The sequence below is a fragment of the Bos indicus genome, chromosome X, assembly GCF_029378745.1.
Source record: "Bos indicus isolate NIAB-ARS_2022 breed Sahiwal x Tharparkar chromosome X, NIAB-ARS_B.indTharparkar_mat_pri_1.0, whole genome shotgun sequence".
Lineage (NCBI taxonomy): Eukaryota > Metazoa > Chordata > Mammalia > Artiodactyla > Bovidae > Bos > Bos indicus.
Window position 1 is genome coordinate 32,386,300 of NC_091789.1, and position 27,597 is coordinate 32,413,896.

Consider the following 27,597-nt stretch of genomic DNA (forward strand, 5'->3'; position numbering starts at 1 on the left):
ACCATCAACCCCACGATAAAGGTAAACACAAGTGGGATAAAATGGTGAAACCAGTATGGCTACCCAGCCACTCTTTTGTTTCCCTTGATTCCTGCCAAAACGTTGATTTGAAAGAAAAGTACATTTTAAATAATAATAACAACATGAATAGCGCATATAATGCTGTTGTGTACCTCGCTTGGTTCTGAGCACTGACTACATAGTAAATAATTCAATCCTCACTATATTGGCGGACTTCCCATTGGCTCAGTGGTAAAGAATCCAGGAGCAGTGCAGGAGACTGGGTTCAATCCCTGGGTCAAGAAGATCCCCTGGACAAGGGAGTGGCTATGCACTGCAGTATTCTTGCCTGGGAAATTCCATGGACAGAGGAGCCTGTTGGGCTACAGTCCATGTGTTTGCGAAAGAGTCGGACACTGCTGAAGTGATTTAGCATGTACACATGCACTATGTTGGTAATTTGAATGTCCCTAGTTTACAGAGGAGAAAACTGAGGCACACAGTCAAGAAATGTGTTCAGAATCACTCAGCTGATAAATGAGTGAGCCTGTCTTTAGTTCTGGGTGTTCTAGTGATATGTTTATCACACCAGTTTATAGATGCACCAGTTCAGATTCCATCTTCCAAAACGCGGGTATTCTCCAGCAAATACATGTACCTGGGGTGCTGGTCCTTTCCTTGTGCTTGCACCAGGACTAGGTGACACCATCCTCTCAGAAAGCATCCGTTTCTTCCTTTCACTACAGAGCTTTCATGGAGGAAAGGGTCTTAGGAGCTGAAGACCTGGCTGTTCTTAATCCTGGTTCTGCCATTTGCTGGCTGTGTGGTTCTGTCCAAATTCTTCTAAGCATCAGTTTCCTCATTTGTACTGTGTGTGTGTGCGTGCATGAACATGTGTGCTATGTGTAACTCCAGTGGATTTTCCAGGCCAAATAATCTATGATTCTATAAACTTACAAAAACCAATACGCTTGAAAATCCTCAACTTAGTGAAATTTACTTATCCATCTCAAATTGAAATGCCATATTTTCAGATGGAAAATGGAAAAACTCTATGCCACATTGAGGGAGCTAGTTATGTCCCTTGGGGAAAGTCCCTTTAGACAGAAGTTGGCAAATGACAGCCCATGGCTTTTTAGATTTTTAAATGGCTAAGATTTTCCAAAGAATATGAAAATTACTAGTAATATGAATGCCATGAGATGCTATGAGTGATATGGAACTCAAATTTCAGTGTCTATAAATCAAGCTTTCATGGAATCTAACCATACCAATTCATGTATGTCTTATCTATGACTGCCATCACACTAAAATGGCAAGGTTAGATAGTTATGACAGACACTATAGGCCCCTCAAAGCCTAAAATATTTACTGTCTGGCCCTTTATAGGAGAGGTTTGCCAACCCCTGCTCTAGAATCTAAATCCTACAGGAGCCTCTGATTTTACAATTAAGGCTATTATTTAAAATAGCCTGACATAAGTTTGTGAAAACATTTTGGCATTGTTATATTCTACTCCTAAAATTATTGGTGTGACATGTCCATACAAGAAATGCACAGATCAAAGTCAGACATTTGAAAAAATTTGTATGACGTGAATCAACAATTACTATATGAACAATGCAAATTCTCCCCATGACCAAGCTATTTTTCAGTCAGGATTGGGTATGTATGCAAAGGAACTTGGGTAATATCCAAAGATATTTCATTGGTTTGGGATTCTGGTTTGAAACAGTCTTACCCAGCTAAACATTAAAAACTGTATCAAGAATACATAACACAGTTGAGTCAAATTCACTCAAAAATATAACCCTCCAATTTGTTTCATGCATCACTGCTCTGAAGCCTCAAACAACTGACTGTTTGGGTCTGATGTCCACGATACGTGGATGAAGGGTAAAAACTCAATCCAGATTTCTGGGAGCAGTACAAAGGCTGGCCATAATCAGAGATACCATTTACTTGACTCTGAATGCTGTTGTTTAATTCCTGAAGCTATGCGCAGACCAAACTTGTCCTATACAATTGTAATGAAATTTGTTTTTTAAATAATGAGCATATAGTTATGAACAAATGGTTAACTACTCATTTATTTGGCACTCTGGGAAATGTGATGCTCTGGATAACTGAAATTCTTGGATAACAAAAGGCTATCCTTCCATCAGTCAGTTCAGTTCAGTTGCTCAGTTGTGTCTGACTGTTTGCAACCCCATGGACTATATACTCCATGGAATTCTCTAGGCCAGAATACTGGAGTGGGTAGTCTTTCCCTTCTCCAGGGGATCTTCCCAACCCAGGGATTGAACCCAGGTCTTCCGTATTGCAGGCAGATTCTTTACCAGCTGAGCCATAAGGGAAGCCTTAGTTATTGCAGCATGCTGTAATATTATGTGCTTTGTCATTCAGTTGCATCTGACTCTTTGTGACTCCATGGACTGTAGCCCGCCAGACCCCTCTGTCCATGGGATTCTCCAGGCAAGAATACTGGAGCGGGTTGCAATGTCCTCCTCGAGGGCATCTTCCCAGCCCAAGGATCGAACCCAGGTCTCCTGCATTGCAGGCAGATTCTTTACCATCTGAGCCACCAAGGAAGTCCAAGTAATATTATACTATGCTGTAATTGTGTCCTCGGGAGCTATTGACATGGCTAGGAATGCTTGCCTGTATATTAAATGGCCATAGACTCTGGTGTATTTTCAGTTCTGACTGTGCTGTGTCATATGCTTTGGCCCCCTGTGCTGTCAGGTTTCATGTCTCAATGTTTCTAGTGGCTGTGTTTTTAGAAATGTTTCCCCTTCCTCACCATGTAATTTGCTAAGGGGTGGGAATCAAATGGCGAAGCTTATTAGGGTCTTTTCTCAAAAGTTAGTTGTCTAGCAGACTGGGGAAAGGATGGCAGTGTAGGGTGGAGAAGCCCTTGAGCAGCAAACTACCTGGGCTTAGTGTCAGCCCTTTGCTTGAGAGGCCTTTCTCATGTCTTGTGGAGTTTCTGCTCATCTTCTGGTGTGGTGATCATGCCAGAAGATAAGTGTCTTGAGTAACAGAATCATGCTACATAGATTTGAAAACTCACTTTCAATTTAAACACAACATCATCATCATTCTAGCTCACTTCTTTTACATAATATTATGCTGTGATCTTATTTTTACTCTATAGGGTGGTAAGATTAAGCTTAAAGAATAGATTACTTGCAGCAGATTGATATAATTCTTTTAAAGAATTTTTTAATTGAAACTATAGTTGATTTACAATGTTTTTTTAGTTTTACATGAACAGCAAAGTGAGTCAGTTATGTAGACATGTGTGTGTGTCTATGTGTGTGTGTGTGTGTATGTTCTTGATATAATTAATTATTGTATTTATTTGAATTCATTGTCTCTGGTTGGAAACAGTTGCTTTGCCTTTGAAATTCCCTCCTTCCTCCACACATGTGTCCATGCTCCCAGAAGGCCTGATGTGTGCAAATCCGGATTTCTTAACACACTTATAAGTCACGTTGAGGGTGACTTTCAAGTAAAATTGAAATCTCTTTAGATCACATGCTCCACTCGCATAGTTGGAATTGCTTCCTATACATCTCCAACTTTGCAATGAAGTTTTAAGAATACTTTTCTTGTAAAAATAAGAGACATCTATTACATATGTGTCACCGTCAAGGTAGAAAGTTGGACTTGTTTCTATAAAATGGAACAACTGAGCCAGTCTGCTAATTACAGTGTTATTTATACCTCTACCAAAGTCATGATCCTTTGTTTGAACCGAGTCCCCTTTACTTCCATAGAGGCATCATTGCCTAGCTAAGTGAGAAATTATACATTTGAATCTCACACATGGGTCATTTGTTCCCACATTGCACACATTTCCGAACAGATACCAGTCTTATGTGTAATTCTGATAAAATGGCACTTATGGTCAAGTTGTAGCAGGTTTAGCTGGCAAATGTCTATCCTTTAAGTAGAGCTACTGACAGTAACCTAATTAATGGACTCCTTAACAGTGGTTTCCTATTTGCCAACATTAGTCAAGTTATATATTCAGCAGTAACAAATAGACCTTTTGTTTCTTTTGTATCATTTAACTAATGTTTGTATTGTCTGTGTTCTTCCTTATAGGAATCCCAACATCTGACTCCAGGATTTGCCTTACAAAGTAAGTGTTTTGAAAAAAAATCTTTCTTGGTCAAAACCATTATCTCCTCTCCTCCCTCACTTTCTTCTCTTTCCTACCTAATATCATGCAAACATGAAATAACAATAAGAAAAAGTCACATTGTGATATATCCAATTGGTTTCCTTTTTACTTCATCTGTTACACATGGCAGGATTCTGTGAAAAAGTGTAACTGGAAGGGCTGCATGTTCAAAACCAATGTTGTTCAGAATTATCATTTGACAGTAGAAAACGTGGACAGTAAATGTCTGTGCGCTTTCTTTTCAGAGTGGAGTGACCCGACCAGCAGAGCTTCTACAAAGTGAGTACCATTCAAGTCCCGAGTATTCAGGTTTCTGAAACAGGCTTCTTCAGGGGCATTTGGCAAGGAAAATGTGCTTTGATGCTGAGGGAATCTTGTTCTCTCTGCTGCTCCTTGAAAATAGGAAACTTGCCTCTTAACAATGTGGACTGTGATTAGAGGGGAGAGTGAGACTTCCCACGATAAGCCAATAATGGCCAAAATGAATGAAATCACCATTAGGCTCTCTAGCATTGTAGATACAAGCTGGGTCAAAAATAACTGTGATTCTTGAGTTGTTTGAGCTATGTGAGTTGTTTGAACTGTGAGTCTTCAGTTGTCTAGTTGTTTGAGCATTGTGTCACTTCAGCCACAGACATCTTTATATGTAACATTCAGCCACCACTGACTAGGATGGAGAAAGAAGCCACCTAAGTAGCGGTGTTTGAACATGAGGGCTTGAGTGCATTGTTCTGGCCAGTCAGCCTGGGACCTCGCTGTTCACAGGTCATCTGGTGACTGTATATTAAAGATAAACAAGGGCAGCCAGCAAGAGATGGAATAAGAGATTGCATGATACTAGGTTCAGAAGCCAGGGCCCTGCAATTCACTCCACACTGTTTTCATTTTTTACTAATGTTCACTGAAGGAGGGGCCTGGAGAAACCAATTTCCTCAGATTAACTATTGTAGATTTTGTAATATCCATTTGTCCAAGAGCGTATCAAGGGAGTAGTTCTCTCACAACTTCTTTCATTCCTAATAATAGAAAATGGAAGCCAACTTTTCTGTGTGAGTAATAGTCACATACTTGAAAATTTTCAAAATGAAATAATGTACGTCATTTGAGTGGCCTAATGGCACACTTGAAGTGAATTGCTCACCTTTTGGAAGATCACGAATAATTGCACAAAACAACTGGGAATGACTCCCAAACAGACCAAGGCTCTGAGAAAGTCAGTGGTATTTCCATGGTCTTAGTTCTGTTTAGTACTAAATTCCCACAAACGCTGACCTCATCATCAGTCCTCTTGGTTTTCTGGCCTGATCCGTGCCTTATAAGTCAAGGTTCCATTTCAATACCCCAGAATTCTCCATTTAAAGAATCCAGGGAAAAAGAGAAAAGAGGAAAATAAAACTATAACCTTGATTTAAGGGCCAAATTACATGGAAATGTGGTAATTGAAAAAAAGTTTTTTTGGCTGTGTTGGGTCCTTGTTGTGGTGCTTGGATTTCTCTCAAGTTGTGGCTTGCAGGCTCCAAATCGCATGGGCTCAGTAGTTGTGGTACACAAGCTTAGTTCCCCCATGGCAGGTGGGATCTTAGTTCCCCAACTAAGGGTCAAACCTACGTCCCCTGCATTGCAAGGTGGATTCTTAACCATTGGACCACCGGGGAAGTCCCAAAATCATCTTTGATATTGTTCATTCCAGCTTTTCCAGTCATCATTTTGCATTGACGTCCCCCTTGTTATCCTAGTAGACAATAAACCTTATTCTCCTTACCTCTACTCCTAACTTGCTCCACTCTTATTCCAAAGCCAGTATAATTCACATACACATACGCATACACTCACACACGCACACAGTCGAGCATTCAGGAAATCAGTGCAGGTTTCCCAACATGAAAACTTATAAGAATATTTTTTTTCCATTGTAAAATGATTCTACTCCTAAAGCAAGAGTTTTAGGCTCCTGCTGTGAAATATGCTGATTTCCATATAGACCATAAAATGCAGTATTTCGGTAGTTTGTAACTAACAGAAATAAACTTGTCAATTGTGGTTTATAGCTAGAGGCTGCATCTGCAGACAGTAGCACTGGGTATACAGTGCATTTAGTAGGGCTAATGTGCTCTATAGGCCTTGTTGATAAAAATGGAAGACACTGAGTCTGTTTACTGAGTGAACCCCTCTTCTTTTAGTTGCTTGATCTAAAGTCTAAGCATTGTTTGTCAGACTCCAGCTGGAATAAATGACCTTCTTGTGGTAGGGTATAGGTTTAACAAGGAAAGATCAGAGCTATAATAATTATTTTCACTTTTAGCTTCCAAATTATTATCAACTTAGCCATTATAGTCATTCTCCCTTATTTTACTACACTGTGCTTTTTAAGTCAGTTTCTAGGCTTTTTCGTCTGGCAAGGTCATCCTCCAGGCATCTGAGAACATCCTGCATGTAGACAGACTGTTAGTGGCTGGAGGTTGGTGGGAAGCAGCCCCAAGACAGCCCTTCTGCAGGAGAGACACCCTCCTAAGGCTTACGAATGTCCTGGGCAAGCCCCTAGCCCTCACTGCAGTAGGAAGACATGAGAGCCCTGTAAATCAAAGCCCCTTTGCTACTGGACTACTTGATTGTTTTCCTCATTTTGGCCTCATTTCCCCAAATGACGAAATGCCGATCTTCCATTTGGGCCTGGGTTGTTTATAAGGACTACACGGATCAGCACCAGGACTGAAAACACCAGCTCAGGGTTCCCCGAGTGCAAGCTCGGAACTAACCAGACTCTGTGATGCAGTGGGATCACTGGCCTTGGGAAGATGGAAGCTCTTCTCGCCCCAGCATGCTCCATTGACACACAGTGCTTTCTATAGGGTGTCCATCTAAGTGGTGACATCCTACCTGTTCCAGCTGGAACCCTAACTTCCCAGGAGGCCAGAGCATGCAACTGGGAGAGTTTCAAGATCCAGGCTTGAGTCTCTGTTCCATGACACTGATGGCATTGGGGGAAAGCATTGACCTTGGATTGAGAGGATTCAAGTTTAAATCAAGGGGGAATTTATTTTTATTTCAGAGTATAGAGATAGAGCCCCTTGAGGGACATGAGGCAAAATAACAAACATATGTATATATGCATACTGGTATACATGCAAACACTTGCCACAATTCAAATGTAAACAGTTATACTTTCTAGTAATTCAACTCAACCTCAAAGTTCATTGAATGTAAACCCTTAATAATTTCTGGAGGAAAGAAGACCCAGAAGGTTTTGTTTCCCTCAGCCTGTATAAGTCAGAGTATTATAGTCTTGGAACAGGCCTCACCCAGGTCTTCTAAATCCAGTGGAGTTTCTAGCCTCCTTCAAAAATGGTCTTTTTCCCCCAGAAGAGTGGGACATGGGCTATTGAAGGTCAAGTTGTATTTCTCAGGCTGTAGAGTTGTGTAGTTCTACAGTGATACCATGTCTGTCCTGCCTCTAAAGCACCCATTTATTTCAGGGAAAAGATTCAGAGATTGAAGGGACACCCCAGATAATGGGTTACCTTCTAGTTTCTTTATGGCACCATTAAAGAACAATGGAGGAGCAAATGGAAATCAAATCCAAAAAACTTGAATTTTCTTCATTGAGTTAGATGTCTTCATCTAGTTGACTCTATCAGCTTGTCAATTATTTGTCAGTGCAGTAGCTTTACCAAAATACATGACTTTGTTGGTCTTTTATGAGCCATCCTGAATAGGGACAGATCAAATTCTTCCTGTCAATCAGTTTCAGACAGCAACCATGAACTCAAGAGTATCCCTCTAGTCTTGCCTTGACTTTAGCTCATTTTGTAAGGACCAGTGAGAAGATGGCAGCTCCATATATGGATGTTTGGGTATTTCCTTTGTCATCCTTGGTTGTTTGCATTTGGATTCTGTCAAGTTGGAAATCATGCAGACCCCCTTTTTATCAGGTGTCTCCTGTGTTTTAGGTCGTGCTGTTGAGAATTTCTGGATAGTTTCCACAAAAGCCCAACATAAAGGTTCAGTTCAGTTCAGTTGCTCAGTCGTGTCCAACTCTTTGAAACCCAATGAATTGCAGCACGCCAGGCCTCCCTGTCCATCACCAACTCCCGGAGTTCACTCAAACTCACGTCCATCGAGTTGGTGATGCCATCCAGCCATCCAGCCATCTCATCCTCTGTCGTCCCCTTCTCTTCCTGCCCCCTGTCCCTCCCAGCATCAGAGTCTTTTCCAATGAGTCAACTCTTCGCATGAGGTGGCCAAAGTACTGGAGTTTCAGCTTTAGCATCATTCCTTCTAAAGAAATCCCAGGGCTGATCTCCTTCAGAATGGACTGGTTGGATCTCCTTGCAGTCCAAGGGACTCTCAAGAGTCTTCTCCAACACCACAGTTCAAAAGCATCAATTCTTCGGCGCTCAGCCTTCTTCACAGTCCAACTCTCACATCCATACATGACCACTGGAAATGTAACCATAAGTCTGCTCTTTCCTTGCCATGAAACCAGTTTCTTCATTTATGGCACTAGCTACAAGTCTGAAAACTTCCCAGCCATGGACCCAGACAGTTGACAAAAGGCCTGACAAAAAGAGTCTAGTTGTGGCCAGTTTACCTGTGGGTGACAACAATGCGTACCACATGGACAAATTCTTGAATGTAGCACCAGATAGGAGGACAGGAAGTTACACTCTCACAGGAATGGTAGACATTTGTGACAATAATCACTCTGCTGGTGGATCATGGGTGAGGCTAGGTGTCAGGTCTCATGCCAGGTGCTTTTATATACACCACCCTATTATATTTAGCAGGGCTTCCCTGGTGGCTCAGATGGTAAAGAATCTGCCTAAAATGCAGGAGGCCTGGGTTTGATCCCTGGGTCAGGAAGATCCCCTGGAGGAGGAAATGGCTACCCATTACAGTATTCTTGCCTGGAGAATCCCATGGACAGAGAAGCCTAGCAGACTATAGTCCATGGAATCGCAAAGAGTCGGACACGACTGAGCGACTTCACTTTTCACTTTAAAGAGGGTCTAAGAGGCGCCTGGTGGGCTACAGTCCATGCCAACCTGGAGGGGCTCCCAATAATTACCATTTTACAGATGAGAAAAATGACATTAGAATATCATCCCTCCTTACGAAGTATACACGGTTTCAGTGGGAGGACAAACTGTTTATCTTGAACAGACATGTTAGCTATGAGTACACAGGAGGGCAGAGTAAGTTACATTGCTCTTCGTGGGAAATCTTGCATGCTCAAAGCCTTCTCTTTTCCCACTGAGTTGTCCCTCCTTGTGGAATCTGATGCAGTCAGGGATTTGGTCACCAAATTTGGCATTTTGTACCTGGACACAAACCTTCAAATAGACTTGAAGAGCTGAAGTTGATGATTCCAAACCTGGTTAAAGTTGCTTGATTTAACTGAAAGAGCATTATTTCTCATCTTTTCTCTATAGGGTATGAAGACTTCATTATCACAGGAAATAGAAAGATAATAAGATTGTTTTCTAGTTTGATATGACCAGTAGCAAGTGCTACATAATTTCTTAGATGAATTTTTAAACAATTTTTTTTTATCAGTAAAACTCCAAAACACAAAAAACATGCATGAAAATTTTGACCATCTTTCTACAAAAACTTTCATCATGGAAAATGTTTCCTTTGAGAATCTGATTTGAGATTTGAGCAATTTCATATGTTCTTTCCTAAGCACTTAATTTGGTCTTCTACTTAGATACAATTTCTGGAGCAAAATAAATGTGTAATGAGGCAGGGGGAAAATGACTGTTATTTTCATAATCAGATTAATTCTTAATCAGAATAGATGATTTGGTACTTGGAATTTAGAAATACTACTAATAAGTTTAAGGCTTACAAAAGCCAAACTAAACTCTCCCAATAAACTGGTAATCTTGGTGACTGTCACTGGTCGCAGCCATTCCAACTTTCAAACTGAGACATATGCCAACTCTTGCATTTAACCCATCTTGTATGCCCTGCATCTTAGAGCATGCCAACTTTTCCTAAGGACTTAATATATTTTTGGAAGTTCTCCACTACATCAGGGACAGCCACCTGGGAGCAGAGAAAACAAAATTTGGCAGCCTTTTCAAGCTGTGAATTAAAGGTAATTCACAGTTTGAAATGAATCAGCATGAGGTCCTTAAGAAGAGTAATCAGACATCAAGAGGATTTTATTTTGAGGACTGTATATTGGCTAATGTGACAACAAGCAATATTGGCATTTGCAATGTGCACGTCAAGAAGTATTGAAGCTGCTGGTGCTTGACGGGTGCCAAGACTGAAAACTGGGGCACCTTTGACAGGAGCTGTGGATTTCTGCTTTCATTACAAAAGCTGAAAACATAGATGTTTGTGCTCAGGGAGCATAAATCTTGAAAGATCAGATTTGCTTTTTGTGTCTTTGTTCAGGTGCCCAAGATTTGTATGTTTCAGGTGGATTTTGAGACATGTCTGTAATTAGAAACAAACATCTTTCTCTCAGGAAAAAGTCAAGTATGTCATCTTTTCTACCTGATTTGCATCCATATTTATATTCATTCATTCACTACTTCATTCCTTACAACAAAAATGCTTTGAGCCCCTATTATGTGTAAGGCTCTGGGCAACGCAGGGTAGTAACTCATAGTGAAACCATGCACACTCCCCACCAATGAGCCCACAGGTTAGTGAAAACTTCCATGGATAACACCAGTATCTCAACCAGCTCCTGCCCACTGAGCATCTACAGCAAGTATGTCAGGAACTTTCGCTCTTTACAGACCCATGGGAGTCAGCACCTTATATTCTACAGCAGCAGAAACCAAAACTCAAGGATTTTGAGTGAGTCACCCTATGGGCCACAGTAATAGAACCACAATTGGACAGACTCCAGAGCACATACTCTTGACATGCACTTAAGCCATCCCCTTGGAATTCACCTACGATCTTTCCCTGGTATCAAACCAAAGTAGACTGAACACTTGCATGCATGCTCAGTCATTTGTCTTCGTGACCCATGGACTGTAGCCCACCAGGCTTCTCTGTCCATGGGATTTCCCAGGCAAGAATACTGGAGTGGGTAGCCATTTCCTCCTCCAGGGGATCTTCCTAACCCAGGAATCGAACCCTGTGTCTTCTGCATTGGCAGGTGGATTCTTTACCACTGTGCCACCAGGGAAGCCCAAGCACAGTGTGGGCTAAAATGGACCCTGTCATTTGCTTTCTCTCAGGGAAAGGATTAGATCAGAACACTGTCATTGAGTCAGGCTCTCTGACACAGCACATACTCATGGGTGCTGATGGGGATACTCTGTAGATACCTCAGCCTCAGCTCAGGGCCTGGAGAAGGCAATGGCACCCCACTACAGTACTCTTGCCTGGAAAATCCCATGGACGGAGGAGCCTGGTAGGCTGCAGTCCATGGGGTCACGAAGAGTCAGACACGACTGAGCAACTTCACTTTCACTTTTCACTTTCATGCATTGGAGAAGGAAATGGCAACCTACTCCAGTGTTGTTGCCTGGAGAATCCCAGGGACGGGGGAGCCTGGTGGGCTGCTGTCTATGGGGTCCCACAGAGTCGGACATGACTGAAGTGACTCATCAGCAGCAGCAGCAGCTGCTCAGGGCCAGCAGCCAGATTTTGTCACATGCCTGGAAGATGCTTCCTTTGGTGAGGTGGGGTAGTCCAAACCTGTAAGGGACTTCACCACTCCTAGCAATTCCCACAAGGGTGATTTCGGTAGCCTGTGATGGTAACAACATTTCTCTCTAGAAATCTCTATTTTCATATATGAAAGTAAAAAGAACAGAACTAATACTTGGGTTGGTTTTTATGACAGTTTTGTCCATCACCTTTCATGCTTACCAATGTGGAAATTGCTTTATTTTATTGAAAAGTTGCTTTATTTTACAACCTTATTTTAAAAAATTTTTAATTATTCCCAGTGTTATCAATTGATGGCCCTATTTCTAAGTTCTCCTAGAGATTTTCAACAGTAAATGGGAGTGAAACAAATAAGGCTGGCGGGAGTTGCTTCAAGTGAATAAGCAAGAGACCAAAATAAAAATAACACTGGGCACAATAAAGGACAGAAATGGTATGGACCTAAGAGGAGCAGAAGAGGTTAAGAAGGGTGGCAAGAATACACAGAAGAAGTATACAAAAAAGATCTTAACGATCCAGATATCCATGATGGTGTGATCACTTACCTATATCCAGACATCCTGGAATGTGAAGTCAAAGTGGGCCTTATGAAGTATTACTGCAAACAAAACTAGTGGAATTAATGGAATTCCAGCTGAGCTATTTCAAATCCCAAAAGATGATGCTGTTAAAGCACTTCACTCAGTATGCCAGCAAATTTGGAAAACTCAGCAGTGGCTACAGGAATGGAAAAGGTCAGTTATCATTCTAATCCCAAAGAAGGGCAATACCAAATAATGTTCAAACTATTGGACAATTGCACTCATTTCACATGCTAACAAGATGATGCTCAAAATCCCTCAAGCTAAACTTCAACAGTACATGAACCGAGAACTTCCAGATGTACAAGCTGAATTTAGAAAAAGCAGAGGAACCAGAGATCAAATTGCCAACATCTCTTGGATCATAGAAAAAGCAAGGAATTTCCAGATAAATATCTACTTCTACTTCATTGACTAAACTAAAGCCTTTGGCTGTGTGGATCACAACAAACTGTGGAAAATTCTCAAAGAGATGGGAATAACAGACCACCTTACCTGCCTCATGTGAAACCTGTATGCAAATCAAGAAGCAACAGAACTAGACATCAAACAATGGACTGGTTCAAAATTGGGAAAAGAGTACGTCAGGGCTGTATATTGTCACCTTGCTTATTTAACTTATATGGAGAATACATCATGCAAAGTACTGTGCTGGAGGAAGCACAAGCTGGAATCAAGATTGCCGGGAGAAATATCAATAACCTCAGATATGCAGATGACACCATCTTAATGGCAGAAAATGAAGAGGAACTAAAGCTCCTCTTGACGAAGGTGAAAGAAGAGAGTGAAAAAGCTGGCTTAAAATTCAGCATTCCAAAAACTAAGATCATGGCATCCAGTCCCATCATTTCATGGCAAAGAGATGGGGAAAGAATGGATACAATGACAGACTTTATTTTCTTGGGCTCCAAAATCACTGCAGATGGTGACTATAGCCATGAATTTAAAAGACACTTTCTCCTTGGAAGAAAAGCTATGACAAACATAGACAGTGTATTAAGAAGCAGAGACATCACTTTGCCAACATAGGTCCGTCTACTCAAAGCTATGTTTTTTCCAGTAGTCATGTACAGATGTGAAAGTTGGACCATAAAGAAGACTGAGCACTAAAGAACTGATGCTTTCAAACTGTGGTGCTGGAGAAGACTCTTGAGAGTCCCTTGGACTGCAAGGAGATCAAACCAGTCAATCCTAAAGAGAATCAGTCCTGACTGTTCATTGAAGGGCTGATGCTGAAGCTGAAGCTCCAATACTTTGGCCACATTATATGAAGAGCCGACTCATTGGAAAAGACCCTGATGCTGGGAAGGATTGAAGGCAGGAGGACAAGGGGATGACAGGGGATGAGATGGTTGGATTACAACACCAACTCAATGGACGTGAGTTTGAGCAATTCCCCAGAGATAGTGAAGGACAGGAAAGCCTGGTGTGCTGTAGCCCATGGGGTCGAGTCAGACACGACTGAGCAACTGAGCAAGAACAATCATTGAATGTAATGTTTTGATCTCTCTCTCTCTCTCTCACACACACACACATGTGCACATCCTGTCTCCCGGAGTATCAAACCCCTCTAATGCATCTGATCTAATGAGATGCTTGCACAGATGTGCACATTCTTTTATCAATTACTAGGTTGTAAAATACCATGACCAGGACTACTTTTCACATGCCCAGTGATTGCGAATTTGATAGCACTTTCACACAATATATTAACATTATGTGAGTGTTACAACAATCCTGTTAGATAGCCAGGTGCAAAGAAGCCAGGCTCAGGGAGTGAAAGATATTCACCAGACTCCCCCAGCTACACAGTGGTGGAACTGGGCCTGGAAGCACGGATTCTGCCTTTCATCAGAGTGTGCTGCCTTGTCCCCATGTTCTCCAGATGCTATGGGGCCAGAACTCATCAGTCAGAGCATAGACAAGTCTTCCAGGATCAGGTGAAGAAAATATAGCTGCAGTGCAAAAAGCCCCATGGATCATTCCTAGAAATTAAAAAGAAACAAACAACCCCTCCTGAAAAAAACAAAAAAACAAAACGAAACCCTACCCAACTGAACCTGGAATAGATGAGAATGGATATCCACCCTGCTTCTGAGCTATTCATTCTGCTTTTCCATCCTATCAAACATTTCACAGTCAGCCACATACTTTGCCCCAATTACAGTATCAGGAACATTCTGTTTAAGTGGTCTGCTCTTGACATCTTCTCAGAGCTGCTGAAAAGCCATTCTACTTTACTAATGAGTGGGTAGCAATGTCAGTAGAACATGGCAGGTGCTTGCATGATCATAGCCACAAAATTAGTAGAAAAATCATAGAAATGCCTTTTTCTGTGGTTCATGCTTCCACTGCTATGTGAAGACCAGAAAAGGAAAAGGTCTCAAAACTATTTGATTGACATTTGCAAATGTGCTGCCAGTGTTGGGACAGAGAACGGCGGGGTTGGAATATGCTTTGTGATACCCAGTGGGACACAGTTGTTTTTCTTTGCTGCCCTGTGAGATTTTGGCATCCAAGTACAACCCCTAATATACCACTTGGTCCTCAGCGAAGTTCTGGGGTGCCTGAGAGAGGGATGAGGAAGCAAAGGTCATTGAAGGTCATGATTTACAGAGCAACCAACAGTCCTGTCACCACCACTGCCTATGTTCAGGAGTTACCTCGTTTTTGCAACAGTTGCCCACTTTTTAAAAATCCCCATTAGATAACTCAGTATCATAACTATGTGGGATATGTCTATATTTTCAAGAGAAAAATCCAGAAAAGGATGTAGTGCTTGTAATTTCTAGAAATTGTCTACAGTATCTAGAAATTGCAAGGGTCATTCTATATTTCTCCAAAATCATTCTCATATATCATGTAACATGGGCCAAAGGGAAGCAGACTAACTGCATGTGAGCTGTGTGCCTGTGTCATGAAGAGTCACCTTTGGTTTTGTCTGTGGTGGGTCTTTTTTGCAGCTGCAGGTTTGTTCTCTCTCTAGTTGTGGTATGCAGGGACTTCTCTAGTGGCAGCATGAGGGCTTTTCTTATTGCAGTACAAGGGCTCTGTAGTTGCAGTGCACAGAGTTCTATACTTTTGGTGCCTAGGCTTAGTTGACCCGCCATATGTGGGATCTTAGTTCCTAGACCAGGGATTGAACCTGCATCCCCTGCATTAGAAGGCAGATTCTTAACCACTGGACCACCAGGGAAGTCCTTAGAGTCATCATTTGCAGGCACCATCTGTGGGCCAGGCGCTGGGGCCAACATTTCACAAGCATTGGCTGTGTCATCCTCACAGCATCTCTGAGGTGGGATGTCATCATCTCCACTCCCAAGATTGCTCTCTCAAAGGCTCAAAGAGGGCACCTAGCAAACACCCCAGACACCTACGGACAGACAGCCAATGCCGGTGATAATGCTGGAACCAGGCCTGCTTGAAGTCCTCTGGCTGTGCCACACTGCTCTACTTCACTTGTTTCCTCACCTGCTGTCTTCACTGCCCCTTTGTAAAAGGAAACTGATTTTATGGAGAAGGAAATTGCATCTCAGAGCCTTTCAATGACTGTTTCAAGATGACAAAGCCAGGTATGATTGAAGACAGAATCTCACTCTAGGATTCTTGGAGTACAAAACTCTAACTTTTCTTTCTGAGGCCCTATCTTCGACACTTGTATAAAGTTTCAATTGAACAATTATGAATTAAGTACAGAGACAGACAATACTCTTCTGGTTCTATGACATCTTCTGTTTCCACACAGGGCATTATCTTTGTTACATTTGGGCTTGACTCAATTCTGGGAGCCAGAAGACAGAGGAGGGGGCCTCAGCTGCTGGGCCTGCACTTCCAGGTGGCTCAAACTGCAGCTCTCACTCTTCCTGCCATGTGACTTGATGAAGTCACCTGGCATTTTTCTGAGCCTTTGTTTCAACAGATGTAACACAGAGATGTGCTGTTGCTCAGACTCCATCATGAAATGCACCAACATCGGGGGACTCCTGAATGGGCTTTGCCAATCATCATTTGGCATTAATTCTCGCCTCATGTTATCACTGAGGAAAGTCGTGCTCAGATGGCATAAGCATGGGCCCTAAGCTCACACAACTCACTGTCGCAAGGCTCGGTCCCACTTCTTGGGCCCTAATTGAGTTCTCTTTTTGCTAGTATCTGCCATGACTTCGTACAATTGTTTTGTTGATGTGGTTTGGATCAAAGGATCAATTCCCAATGCAGACAAGAGAGTGATGCTGGACCAGAAGCCAGTTGTATGTGGACCACTCTTCTACTTAGCTTAGATGTCCCCAGCACACTTCTGGATGCTCCACCCACAAAGGATCATTCATTATTTGGTTCATTGACAGTTTGAGCATTTGAAGAAGAATCTGAGTAGTTGTTGTTGTTGTTTTTAATCATATACATTTTTTCAATCTCACTGTCTTAGATAATGGAATTTGGGAGTTAGATTTACCCTATCTTCATGCTTTTGAGGAGAGGGGCTGTTTTATTCTGAGGTTGAAGAGGACCTGAAGTCAGTGACCTGTCTTGACCTTTACAACTGGAGTAAAATTCCAGGTTGCTACTGTGGTAACCATACCTTGAAAATTAGATCCTGACAGTCACAAGAAATTTAAAAGTTCACTGCTGCCATGAACTTTGAAGAAAGGTCACTTAAGATTGTTAGAGACAGCCTCTTGATTTAAATAATCTGCCTTTCTGTCTGGTATGTGTGTGTATGTGTGTGTGTGTGTGTGTGTTTGGAGGGTGGCACAAAGAGATAATATCTTGATGAATTTTTTAAATATAAAAAATGGTTGTGGTTTGAAGCAGAGCAGTTTTCTGCATGAAATTTAAATCAGCGTCAGTTCAATGTATAGTATTCACAGAGAGTTGTGATATTCAGGGTGGCAGGAAGCCAAGAGACACAGAAAAGATGTAAAGACACTGAGAAAAGATACTCCTGGGCGGTCCTTTGCAGACAAACCTCAGTGGCCCATGGTCCAAATGGCAGCCACTGTCAAACCACAGGCTACTGGGCCCAGGATTCTGCAGAGGAGGGAAATAACAGAGCAGGCACATGACAGACTTGCAGATCAAGACAGCAGGCAGGCTCTGATTTGCCCAGTGGCATAAAGAGCTGCTCCCAAAGCGAGGGCAGTAGGAACCAAGCAATATGGGGCCTCTCACTACTGAAGCAGATGAGGGATTGAGGAATTTGAAATTCCAGAAATTCTCCATCCTTCCTTTTGTATTTCTCTCTCAAGACAAGCAGTTCATAGTGACTCTGGCTTTATAATTAGTTGTGGGTTCTGTCTGTGGTTCCATAACAGGCTTCTAAAAATTTTGATTGGGCTTTTTTTGACACGCTACAACAGGATTGGAATGTGTTTCTTAGGCAACACATTAAAAAATACCTCTTTAACGCTCTGAAAGGAGCAGTTTCCCACCAGAAGTGATGATCTCACTCTGGGAAAGTTGGCAGACTCTTTCCCACACAACAGAGAGCAAATATTCATCCTGTTGGACGATATCAGGTAGCTGGGGAAAGGATGGGAGGCAACAGGATGATATCAGGTAATTGGGGGAGGGATGTGAAGCAACAGGAACTCTCGCCTTCCACAGAGGGGCGGCTCTGGCTGAAGACCTGAAGGGATAACGTCTCGTATCCCTTGAGTGTCTCTTCAGCCTGGTTTGGTCAGTCTGTGTGCCAAGGAGACTGGGAGTATGATGACGGAATTGCGATATTCCTACAACCCAAGAAATGCTTAGGAAAGCCCAGCAAACACTACCAGTATTCCCCTTGAGAGGGTTCTAGAACCTCAGGTAACACCTTGGGCTCTACTGACATAATAGGTTTACAAATCTCTCCTTAGGGACAAGGGTGGTATGGATTCACCTGTGCTTTCTTAGCAACTAGTACACAACCTGCTGCATAGTAGATAACCAGAAATTGTTCTCGAGTGAATAGTACATAGTCAAATAAGGATCCAGAAGGTGTCAGCTATTCTGAATTAAAAATTACATTTTTTGAGATCTTTTATTTTTAGATTCCTCAATCCATATTGAGAAGTGTCATAAGAAGAAATATAAATATGTGAGTGTGTGCACGTGTGTGTGTCTAAGTGGTTTAGTCATGGAAATCCATGTAATGTAGAGATTGAAGTGGACAGGCTTCAGAACCTGGGTTCAAGTCCCAGTTTCACTGATAGCTCAGTTGGTAAAGAATCTGCCTGCAGTGTTGGATACCTGGGTTGGGAAGATCCCTGGAGAAGGGAACAGTTACCCACTCCAGTATTCTAGCCTGGAGAATTTCATGGACTGTATAATCCATGGGATCACAAAGAGACATGACTGAACGACTTTCACTTCACTTTGGCCAAGCTACTTAACCTTTCTGTCACTCAGTTTCTTCATCTGTAAAATGGGGATGAAAATAGCACCTGCATGATAGCACTAAATGATTGAACTGCTTATTATAGTGCTTGATACATAGGCAGTTCTCATTAGACATTAACTGTTTTATTCTTTATGCTTAAAGTTAATACTGTCATTATTACTGTATGCTGTGAGGCAGAGCCCTTTATGCTGCATTCCACTCTTCAGTCATTTGGGGAGTCCTTCCTTCCATTTCCCTGAATTCTCCCAGAGGCTCCCAGTTCAAGGAAGACCTCTCCAGAATGAACCTTTCCTCTGTGGACTCACTTACCCCAGGACCCAAGGGTAAAAATGAAGAATAGTGGAAATGTGTCAAATTCATCCACTTTGGGAACTAAGCACTTTCTTCTTCTTGGGAGCTCACTACAGCATCTTATCACAGCCACACTTGTGCTTTTAATCCTGTGATTATTTAAAAACAAAACAAAACAAAAAAAGCTAGGACTTAACGATGTCTAGGTACTCTGCTGAATGTTTTATGTCCACTAGCTAATTGAATATTCACAATCCAGTGAGATGTTGGCACCACTCTCACCCACATTTTACCCAGAAGAAACTAAGGTTCATGAATGGAAACTAAGTTCTTCCAGCCAATAATGGTGTCTTCATGTCTTGAGCCTATGTCAGGCTGACTCCAGTAAGAGACTCCTGAAATGCCACCTTGCTGCCAATCCTGGAATCTACCAGACTCCATTGTCTTGCAAATGCAACACCTTCTCAGAGATAACAGAGGGCCAGAACTTGACCCAAGATGTTTTCTGTCTCTGATTCCCAGGATAGCTTCTCACCTTCGGTAAAATCACCACTGGGGTAATTTCATAATTGTGGATTGCTTGGTTGACATCTATATGAATGACTATTTCTGAAATATTAGAGCAACACGTTGGCAGTGTTCTAATCAAGCAACACAGAACCCTTTTCTGAATTTTCTCTTTTTTTTTGGCATGCATAAAGGATTCGTCTGAATAACAACAACAAGAAAAAAAATGAATAAAATTTCATGAACAAGCCACCACCATTCTGTGAAATAAGCACTCTAATCCCTTGCCTGGTCGAATCATTCCTGATGCTGCATATCTGTTTCCTTGGTCTTAAAAGACATTTCAGACTCTGCCTTTAATTATGATCAGACTTGACTTTGAATCCCTTGAGAAATAAGCTTGTTTTTGCTGAGAGTAAAGGTAAAGTAACATTCAAATAGGTTTTAAAAATAAGAATGAAGTTTCAGAAGACACACTATTGTAGGACATACTGTATATCAAAATATATCAGCACATACTTGTAACAGTAGTTCAGTAAACACATTACTGAGTGAACTATGATAAATAATCCACTGAGGTACTATTTGGCTCAGTCCTAAGCACTGGGTTAAGAGTATATCACCATAAAGTAGATAGGCAGTGTTGAAAAATATTTGTTTATGTGTTTTTTTTTAGAACATCTCTTTCAGGCCCAACAGACTAATTGTTTTTCTTCCCTTGCTAGGAAAATATACTATAAGGAATTTAGTTAAGTGGTATAATAAGTGAAGATCTAAAACTTTTAGAAGATAAAAATTCTGAGCAAAGAATTATCTTTAGCAATTTGATTGTGAATGTGACAGAAATTAAATATAAAACACAATCAAAGGAGGTTCAATGAAATCTTTCCAATCTGTAGCCTAATTTAGAATCCGGCATCACTTTTATTGTCTACTGGCACCTCTATTATTATAAGAACCTGAAACTGTAGGTAAAATAAATGTATCAGTACAAGTGAATGAATTTCCATGTTCTGGAGAGTGATTTTTTTCCTCTGGACAGCCTGAATTATTCTGGTTAAGAGACCACCTCTGTGGAAGAGCAGGGCTCCTGAAGACCATTCTTTTGCATAGAGTTTTATATTAAATTCCTAGAAGCCCTGTTCCAAAATTATAGAATAATAGGAAGTATTTTTATAGAACACTCTTCTATTACTCTTGCTAAAACTTTTAGATCTAAACTAAAGTAACTTGACTCTTAAAATCATGGTTCAGGTCAGATTTGTTGCCTTTTAATTCCATGTAAATAAGTGTGATGAGACATAATGAGACATTATGCACATCAGAGCATGTCAAACCAGGTCCAGTTTAAAGCCATAAGAAAATTTCCCCCGTTTGAACCTAGTTTGAAGCTATTTTCTTAGTTTAATTCCATAACGTGAATGGTGCATATATACAAAGGTTTCAAAGCAGTGTTTCTCAGAAACAGCATTTCAATAGCTCCTCCTCTGCAAAAGAAAGCAAGGGACAAAGTTGACAAATCATGACAGTCTCTCATAATGAAAACCTGAGAATATGCACATCCACGTGCCCGCTCCATCCCAGTGTAGTCTGGCTGAATGATGGTTATCACTGAATGACTGTGGCTCACAATTTTACGTGGGAGAGAAGAAAGGACGTATAGAAAGATGTTTTCCCACTTGAAGCAAACCTGTCACAAAATTCTCGCATATATTTCCAAACAGATAAAAAGGTAATTTTTCACCCTTAAAAAGAATCCTTCACTTTGAAAATGATTCACTGCAGGTTTCCTCTAAATAGTAAGTTCATCTCATGCATTCACAATATGGTTTGATTTTCAAAACATCAATTTACATGCACTTTCCAGAAACAAATCTATTGTGCAAAGTGATGCTCACTTGTATAGCATAAAAAGGTAAAAATATGTTTAAAAAAATCAGGGTCCATAGTTTATAGAGTGTACTCATCATTAATATTAATTATATATAGTCCAGCAGCTTTCACTAACACAAGTAGAGATGGAGATGCCACAGGCTGCCTCAGAGGTGGTTCCATAATGCTCATTCATAATTAGAGAAATGCCGTTATTTCGACAGCAGTCAATCAAACACAGCCTTGTTCTTGTTCTCATGGGAACCTAATCCTTCAGTCCCTTCTTCCCCCTTCAGTTTGCCTGGTTCACGGACATTCCATGAGCTGAAACTCTAACAATAAATTAGGGACAAAATTAGAGCCATTTTTATTATGACTAACATTGGGAATGGAATGTAATCCTTGGAGTGCAGAGTATTCACAGGCAACGTGAAATGGACTGATCAGTAACTAGAGCCGTGGTGTAGCATCTCTCAGATCAAGAATTCTCTAAAGAACCCTGGCAGACAATGTGGAAAGGTTACCTGGAATCGTCATTTAGAATAGAGCAAAATGCCATTGAAAAGGGAGCCAGGGCTGAGCTCCCTGCATTCATTGTGATGCTTTCATTCAGGTGCTGATGGCTTGGCTTTTTTAACAACAGAGGTGCTTAGTCTCCGTTAGAGAGAGGGTCAGACCACGCAGGAAAACTGACAGCAACACAGAGATTGACATTCTGTGGATTTGCTTGTCTTCTAAGACGATATCTCTGGGAAACTTGTCTTCGTCTGCATGAAATTAAGCAGCCTCAGAAACAAAGGAAAACCATCACTTGGCCAAACACAGTTTTGAACTTCCCTATGGAATTCAGCTTGAACAGCTTTATCAAAGGTTTTGCTGAGCTGATCGATCATACAGGATAAATTTTGGGTCTTTGATTTGTAGAGCACTAATTTCAGACTGATTTTCAGAGAATTTCCAGGAACACAGTGAGTTTCTCCACTTAAAAGGTCTATTTCTGCATTCATTTGTGACCACTAGGCAGGTCTGGTGGGAGAGTCATAAATGTAGCTCTGGGTGATTACTTTGAGAATTTCAGCACGTTGGTTGTCATCGCCTAATTGAAAATCAGAGTTTTTTACTGTGACTTAAAAAAAAATCTTATTAGTATCAAACAACTTCCCTTGGAAACTTTGGCTGTATAGTCTTATTTACGCTATGCAAATGTTGTGAATATTTGAGACAAATCAATTCAGAGGGAAAGAAAATAACCTCGCTTTTCTATCAATTATGCAGATATGTAAGGTAAAATTCTTTTAGATATGAAATTTCTAAATTTCACTTTTTCCTAAGTGCTTTAGCATAAAATATTAGTATAAAAGGATTACCATAGAATAGTAGCTGTTATTAAGAAAAAAAAGGAGTTTTATGATCCAATATATTTGGAAAACAGCGGGTTAAAAAAACCTAATGAGTCTTTTCATTGTAGGAATTCTTTGGGCCTTTAATATGCTAATGTTAGCTGTGTTTCTACGATAGGGGTGTAGAATGGAAAAGGTTTCTATGAATTGGCCATAGAATTTTTTTGCCCAGCATAACTTGGGCTGTGCCCATCCAGAGAACAACATCATCGTGGAGTTCTCTGTACATATATCATATATCTAGACACAGCTTCGACATGTACCTGGAGTGGTAATACTCCTTTTTTATCTTTCCACCCTCACTCTATTTCTCCTCCAGTTGCCCCACCAGATCAGAGAGGATGTTTAAAATCAAATGGTCCTCTTAGGCAGTTTAGTGAAATGACAATTTGTATGAAAAAAATCATGGAGGCTTTATTTTTGAATTCACAGTATGGAGAGTGTTCTGAAAGCTCACCAACTTTCTTCCTAAAGATTTCTTTGGTGGGAGCCTTTCCTTCCTCCTGCAGACCACCTGCAGCTAGAAGCTGTCTCAGGGGTGGCTGACTCCAACACTGCCCATCATCTTCCCCCACCAAGGGGAGAAAAGCTGGCTGAATAGAGAAAGAAACGCTGCCGACTCACCGAACATTCTTGGGAGATCACTTACTGCATGTTTTATAAAACCAGGGACTGGATGTGCTTAAGAGCTTTTTATTAGATATTGCCGAGAGAGATAATAGTCCTATTATCCTGGTGACTTTTGAGACCATTCTGAATGCTGCTATTATTGAAAATGCAGTAATGAAGTCACCTCTCAAATCTAAGCGGGTGGATTGTCCACTTCAAACTGTGGCTGCCCCAGCTGGCTGGCTTCCCTCCTCCCTCTGTGGGAATGCGTTTTGAGAATGCAAACTTGCATAACCTTAGATTGAGAAAAAACACAATTAAAAGAGAATTTATTTTTCAGTGTAGGGAGGGAGGTTGGATCACACCAATCCAGAGTCTAAAGGAAAGCATTCCCCACATTGCCCTTGTTTTCTGTGTGCTGCTTGGCTCTAAAAACACCAGTCCTCCAGAGCTGATGTATTCCCTTCCATACAGCCAAATCATATTTTCAACGAGGCCAAGAATGTGTCCTTAACTTTAAGTACTTTCTTGATAACAGATCTCCTATTATGAGGAATATTTACGATGTAGTTAAACTGGGATTATAACCCCTACATTGGTATTTCTGGTCTTTTGAGCTACACACTTAAAACAAGATGTTTCTGTGTACACAGTACTCCATTTAATTATCATTTTAATTACTTTATTGACATAAACATTAGTTTGGAACACATTTTACAATAATGAATATAACATACAAGCAATTTATAATTTTCATTATGTCTTATCTCACGCACATTGTGTGAGGCTTGATGGTAGATAATTAGTTGATTGGATATGAAAGCACCCAAAATACTGATGGGTAGCAGAGATGAGTTCTGATTAGTTGGTTCTTTCTGCCATCATCAATTATATATTGTTCTCGTATTTATTCTTGATGGATACTGAGTAACAGGCAGCTTGCAAAATTTGTAGAGAGATGGTACAGTGATTGTATTTGGAAGATATTATAACACCTACTTTGTAATATGGAGAAATTCAAATATTATTTCAGAAATTAACTCTCTGCCTTTAGATTTTCTCAAGCATCGTTATCACTACTGATTTTATGCACAGGTGTCACAGATGCATTTTTGTAAATACCATGTTTCTCAGCATACTAGTAGGGTTAAAATAAGAAATCCAGCAATAGGAGGGTGAGGTACACACCCAAAATAGCAAAGATGAAAATAAAAAGTGCTCTGAGAGAGTGGTACAATACTCCTGTTTGTAAGACTGTGCCCTCCTCCAGGTTGGAAGTGGGTGAGGTAAGATGGTGACCGTCACACACGTGATCTTGCTAAACTCACTGTCCAGACATCAGAGCTCTTCTTTACATTATCTTGGTAACTGGACTAGGAAGTGGCCATCTAGTCACCTTTAGTGTTTTCAAAATCTGTGCATCGATTGCTTATTCTCTGAAGTCTGGTATCTCAGATTGAACCATCATCTGAGTAGCAAGTTACTTTTTCAAGGGCATAAAAGATGCACCAGTAAACTTCCGATGTAGATTCATGGTTATTCTTTGAGGATTTACTGAGCGTAGATCCATAGACACAGCTTACCTTGCCAAGTTGTGAAGTTTTGTAGGATGCTTCTTACTGCCAGTTGAGCCTTCTTATGCTGTCCTTATGTTGGGTTGGCCAAAAAGTACGTTTGGGTTTTTCTGTGAGATGGTACAGAAAAACCCAAATGAACTTTCTGGCCAACCCAATACTTTGCTTTGTCCACAGGGAGAAGAGGATAGGGTGGGATTGAGGCTGGAAATCCAGGGGCCATGTGAAAAGGAATTCAGGGTTTCCCAGGTAGTGCTGGTGGTCAAGAACCTACCTGCCAATGCAGGTGACATAAGAGACGTGGATTCGATCTCCAGGTCAGGAAGATCCCCTGGACAAGGCAATGGCTACCCACTCCACTATTCTTGCCTGGAGAATCCCATGAACAGAGGAGCCTGGCGGGCTATGTTCCATAGGATCGCAAAGAGTCAGACATGATAGTAGCAACATCACACACACATTTTCATTTACAAAGAGAAGTAGAAGTTCAATTTGTAGAAGTTGGGAGATTTTTAGGTTTGCCATTAGATAAAATTATGCCAGCAAATGCATCCGAGGGTAGATCTGGCCTTGGAGTATAAATTCCTGATTTTGCTTTTCTTTCTCTGAGACTGAGTTCTGATGAAAGCCAAGGAAGAAATAAATGGAAAAGTATCACACCAGGGCTCAGGGCTTCACTGCTGCTTCTCTCTGTCATTTATTAAGGTCCAGTGCCCTCTGAGCACGTCTTCATCATTTGGTACATAGCAATGAGGGATATTTTACTCAAAGAGAAGCAGGCAGCATGCTGATTGAATGTCATACTGCCAGTTGACATACCTTAAAATACCAGAGTGGATGTGGTTTTTCAAAGGGATATCCAGTTCCGACTGGTTGGGGTGCAACTCAGCGACCTGAGATTGGCCAAAAAAGGGTGGAACGGCCTCCCTGCAATGGAGACATAGAAGACTCAATGGTGTGGTTAGTATAGACAATGTGTATTGCCTCTGGAGAAGTGAATATTTCTATTTGAGGTGAAGCCCGGTGGTTTGACTTTTCCCCAGATTCCACCTACACAGCAGTCTGAATGTATTGCTTTTTCACAAACATGCATTCCACTGTCCTATACACAGGTATAGATTTATGCAGATTAATTTGGCATAGTGCATCCAATTGTTGCTGTGAGATACATTTTAGAATACTTCCTAGCTCAGGCTAATGGTGAGAATCAAATAAGACATAAAAGTAGGTTTACATAGATTGTTTTATAAATCAGATAAAGCTTTCTATTACCTACCATTGGAACTGGATGCATTTTTGCAAACAACATAAGGGTTGTGCATGTAATACTTTCATTATTTCCAGCAAAAGTAAAACAAAATAGAAACAAGTCCATTGAATTTCACCACCATTAACTACTATTAACTGTAATTTTTCTTGACAAGCTCTCTCATCTGATGAAGAGTGGTAACATTGGGAAAAGTCTCCTGAAAAATTGCATAAACGTTAATGAAATATGCCCTTGGATTTTAAGTATGCCCAGTTCAGACATTTAAAATAGAGCAATTTATAATGTGTTAACAGTCAGAACTCCATCTTGTTTTAAATAAATTTATTTTTCTACTTCTTGTGAGACTCTAACTCACTCTGAGAAGACTCATGACATTTCACTGCATGAGGCGGGTCACAAATTGAATAATGTGAAATAACATTATTAGAGAACTGAAGAAAATGATATGGCAATAATGCGTTTTACAGTAAAATTTGATAGTCCTCTAAAGATCAATGAGTGTGTTTGTTTACTTTGAAGTGAAAGGACAAAAGGCTTCATAATGGAATCTAAAAAAACAGCCGAATTAAAGGAATCTTTGCCAGATGAAATGAACAGATTTCCTAGTCTGCAGTGAATTCAGAAAATATACCACATACTTGGCAGTAGGAAGAAATAGCGTAGGCACCGTCTGTGATAATGTGTCATTATAAAGCTACCCTGGAATGAATGAAGTTCTCTCCTGGCCACACAGAATAAAACAAGCTGCAAGTCACAAGGGTCCTGTCCTGTCCCAAACATTGATTGAAAGGGCACTTTATAAAGAGAGAAAGAAACAGCAGGACACCTTCATTTGCATGACCAAACGCTAATGATGGAGGCGCTTTTATGGACCCACTGTATACACAGAATAGGTTCAATTAAAAAGAAGCTATTTTACACTGGCCTTTACCTCACCAGGATTAAAAAGAGAGAGAGAAAACAAAGACCATTTATCTAGGTAACAATACATTACTTTTTAGAAAAATGAAGCAGAATATAGGGTAACAAGAAGCGTGGGTCTCCCATGGTTTTATCTTTGCCACTTCTCTTGATCAGGGCATCTTAACACCTCACGAAGATTTTTCTTTCTGAATAGAGTAAGTATGAATGACGGTGAGAGTGTACAGGAATATAGTAGCGGATCCTGACTAAAAACAGAATTCGGAACTTCTTATGAGTTGAAAATCAAGCTGCATTAGCAGGGACCAACATGAAATGCTTTCTGATATTTTGGGGCTTGATAAAATGAGTCGGGGTGTT

General features: G+C 40.9%; 1 protein-coding gene across 9 annotated transcripts in view; it reads left to right on the forward strand.

Annotated features, from left to right (window-relative positions):
• Positions 1–27,597, forward strand: part of AFF2 (ALF transcription elongation factor 2) — a 537,205-nt gene that overhangs the window by 362,471 nt on the left and 147,137 nt on the right. For all 9 annotated transcript variants that reach the window (XM_070785319.1, XM_070785321.1, XM_070785322.1 and 6 more), the window contains 2 exons: positions 4,114–4,150; positions 4,438–4,471. In XM_070785319.1, the coding sequence (XP_070641420.1) occupies positions 4,114–4,150; positions 4,438–4,471 (71 nt within the window). The remainder of the gene's footprint in view (positions 1–4,113; positions 4,151–4,437; positions 4,472–27,597) is intronic.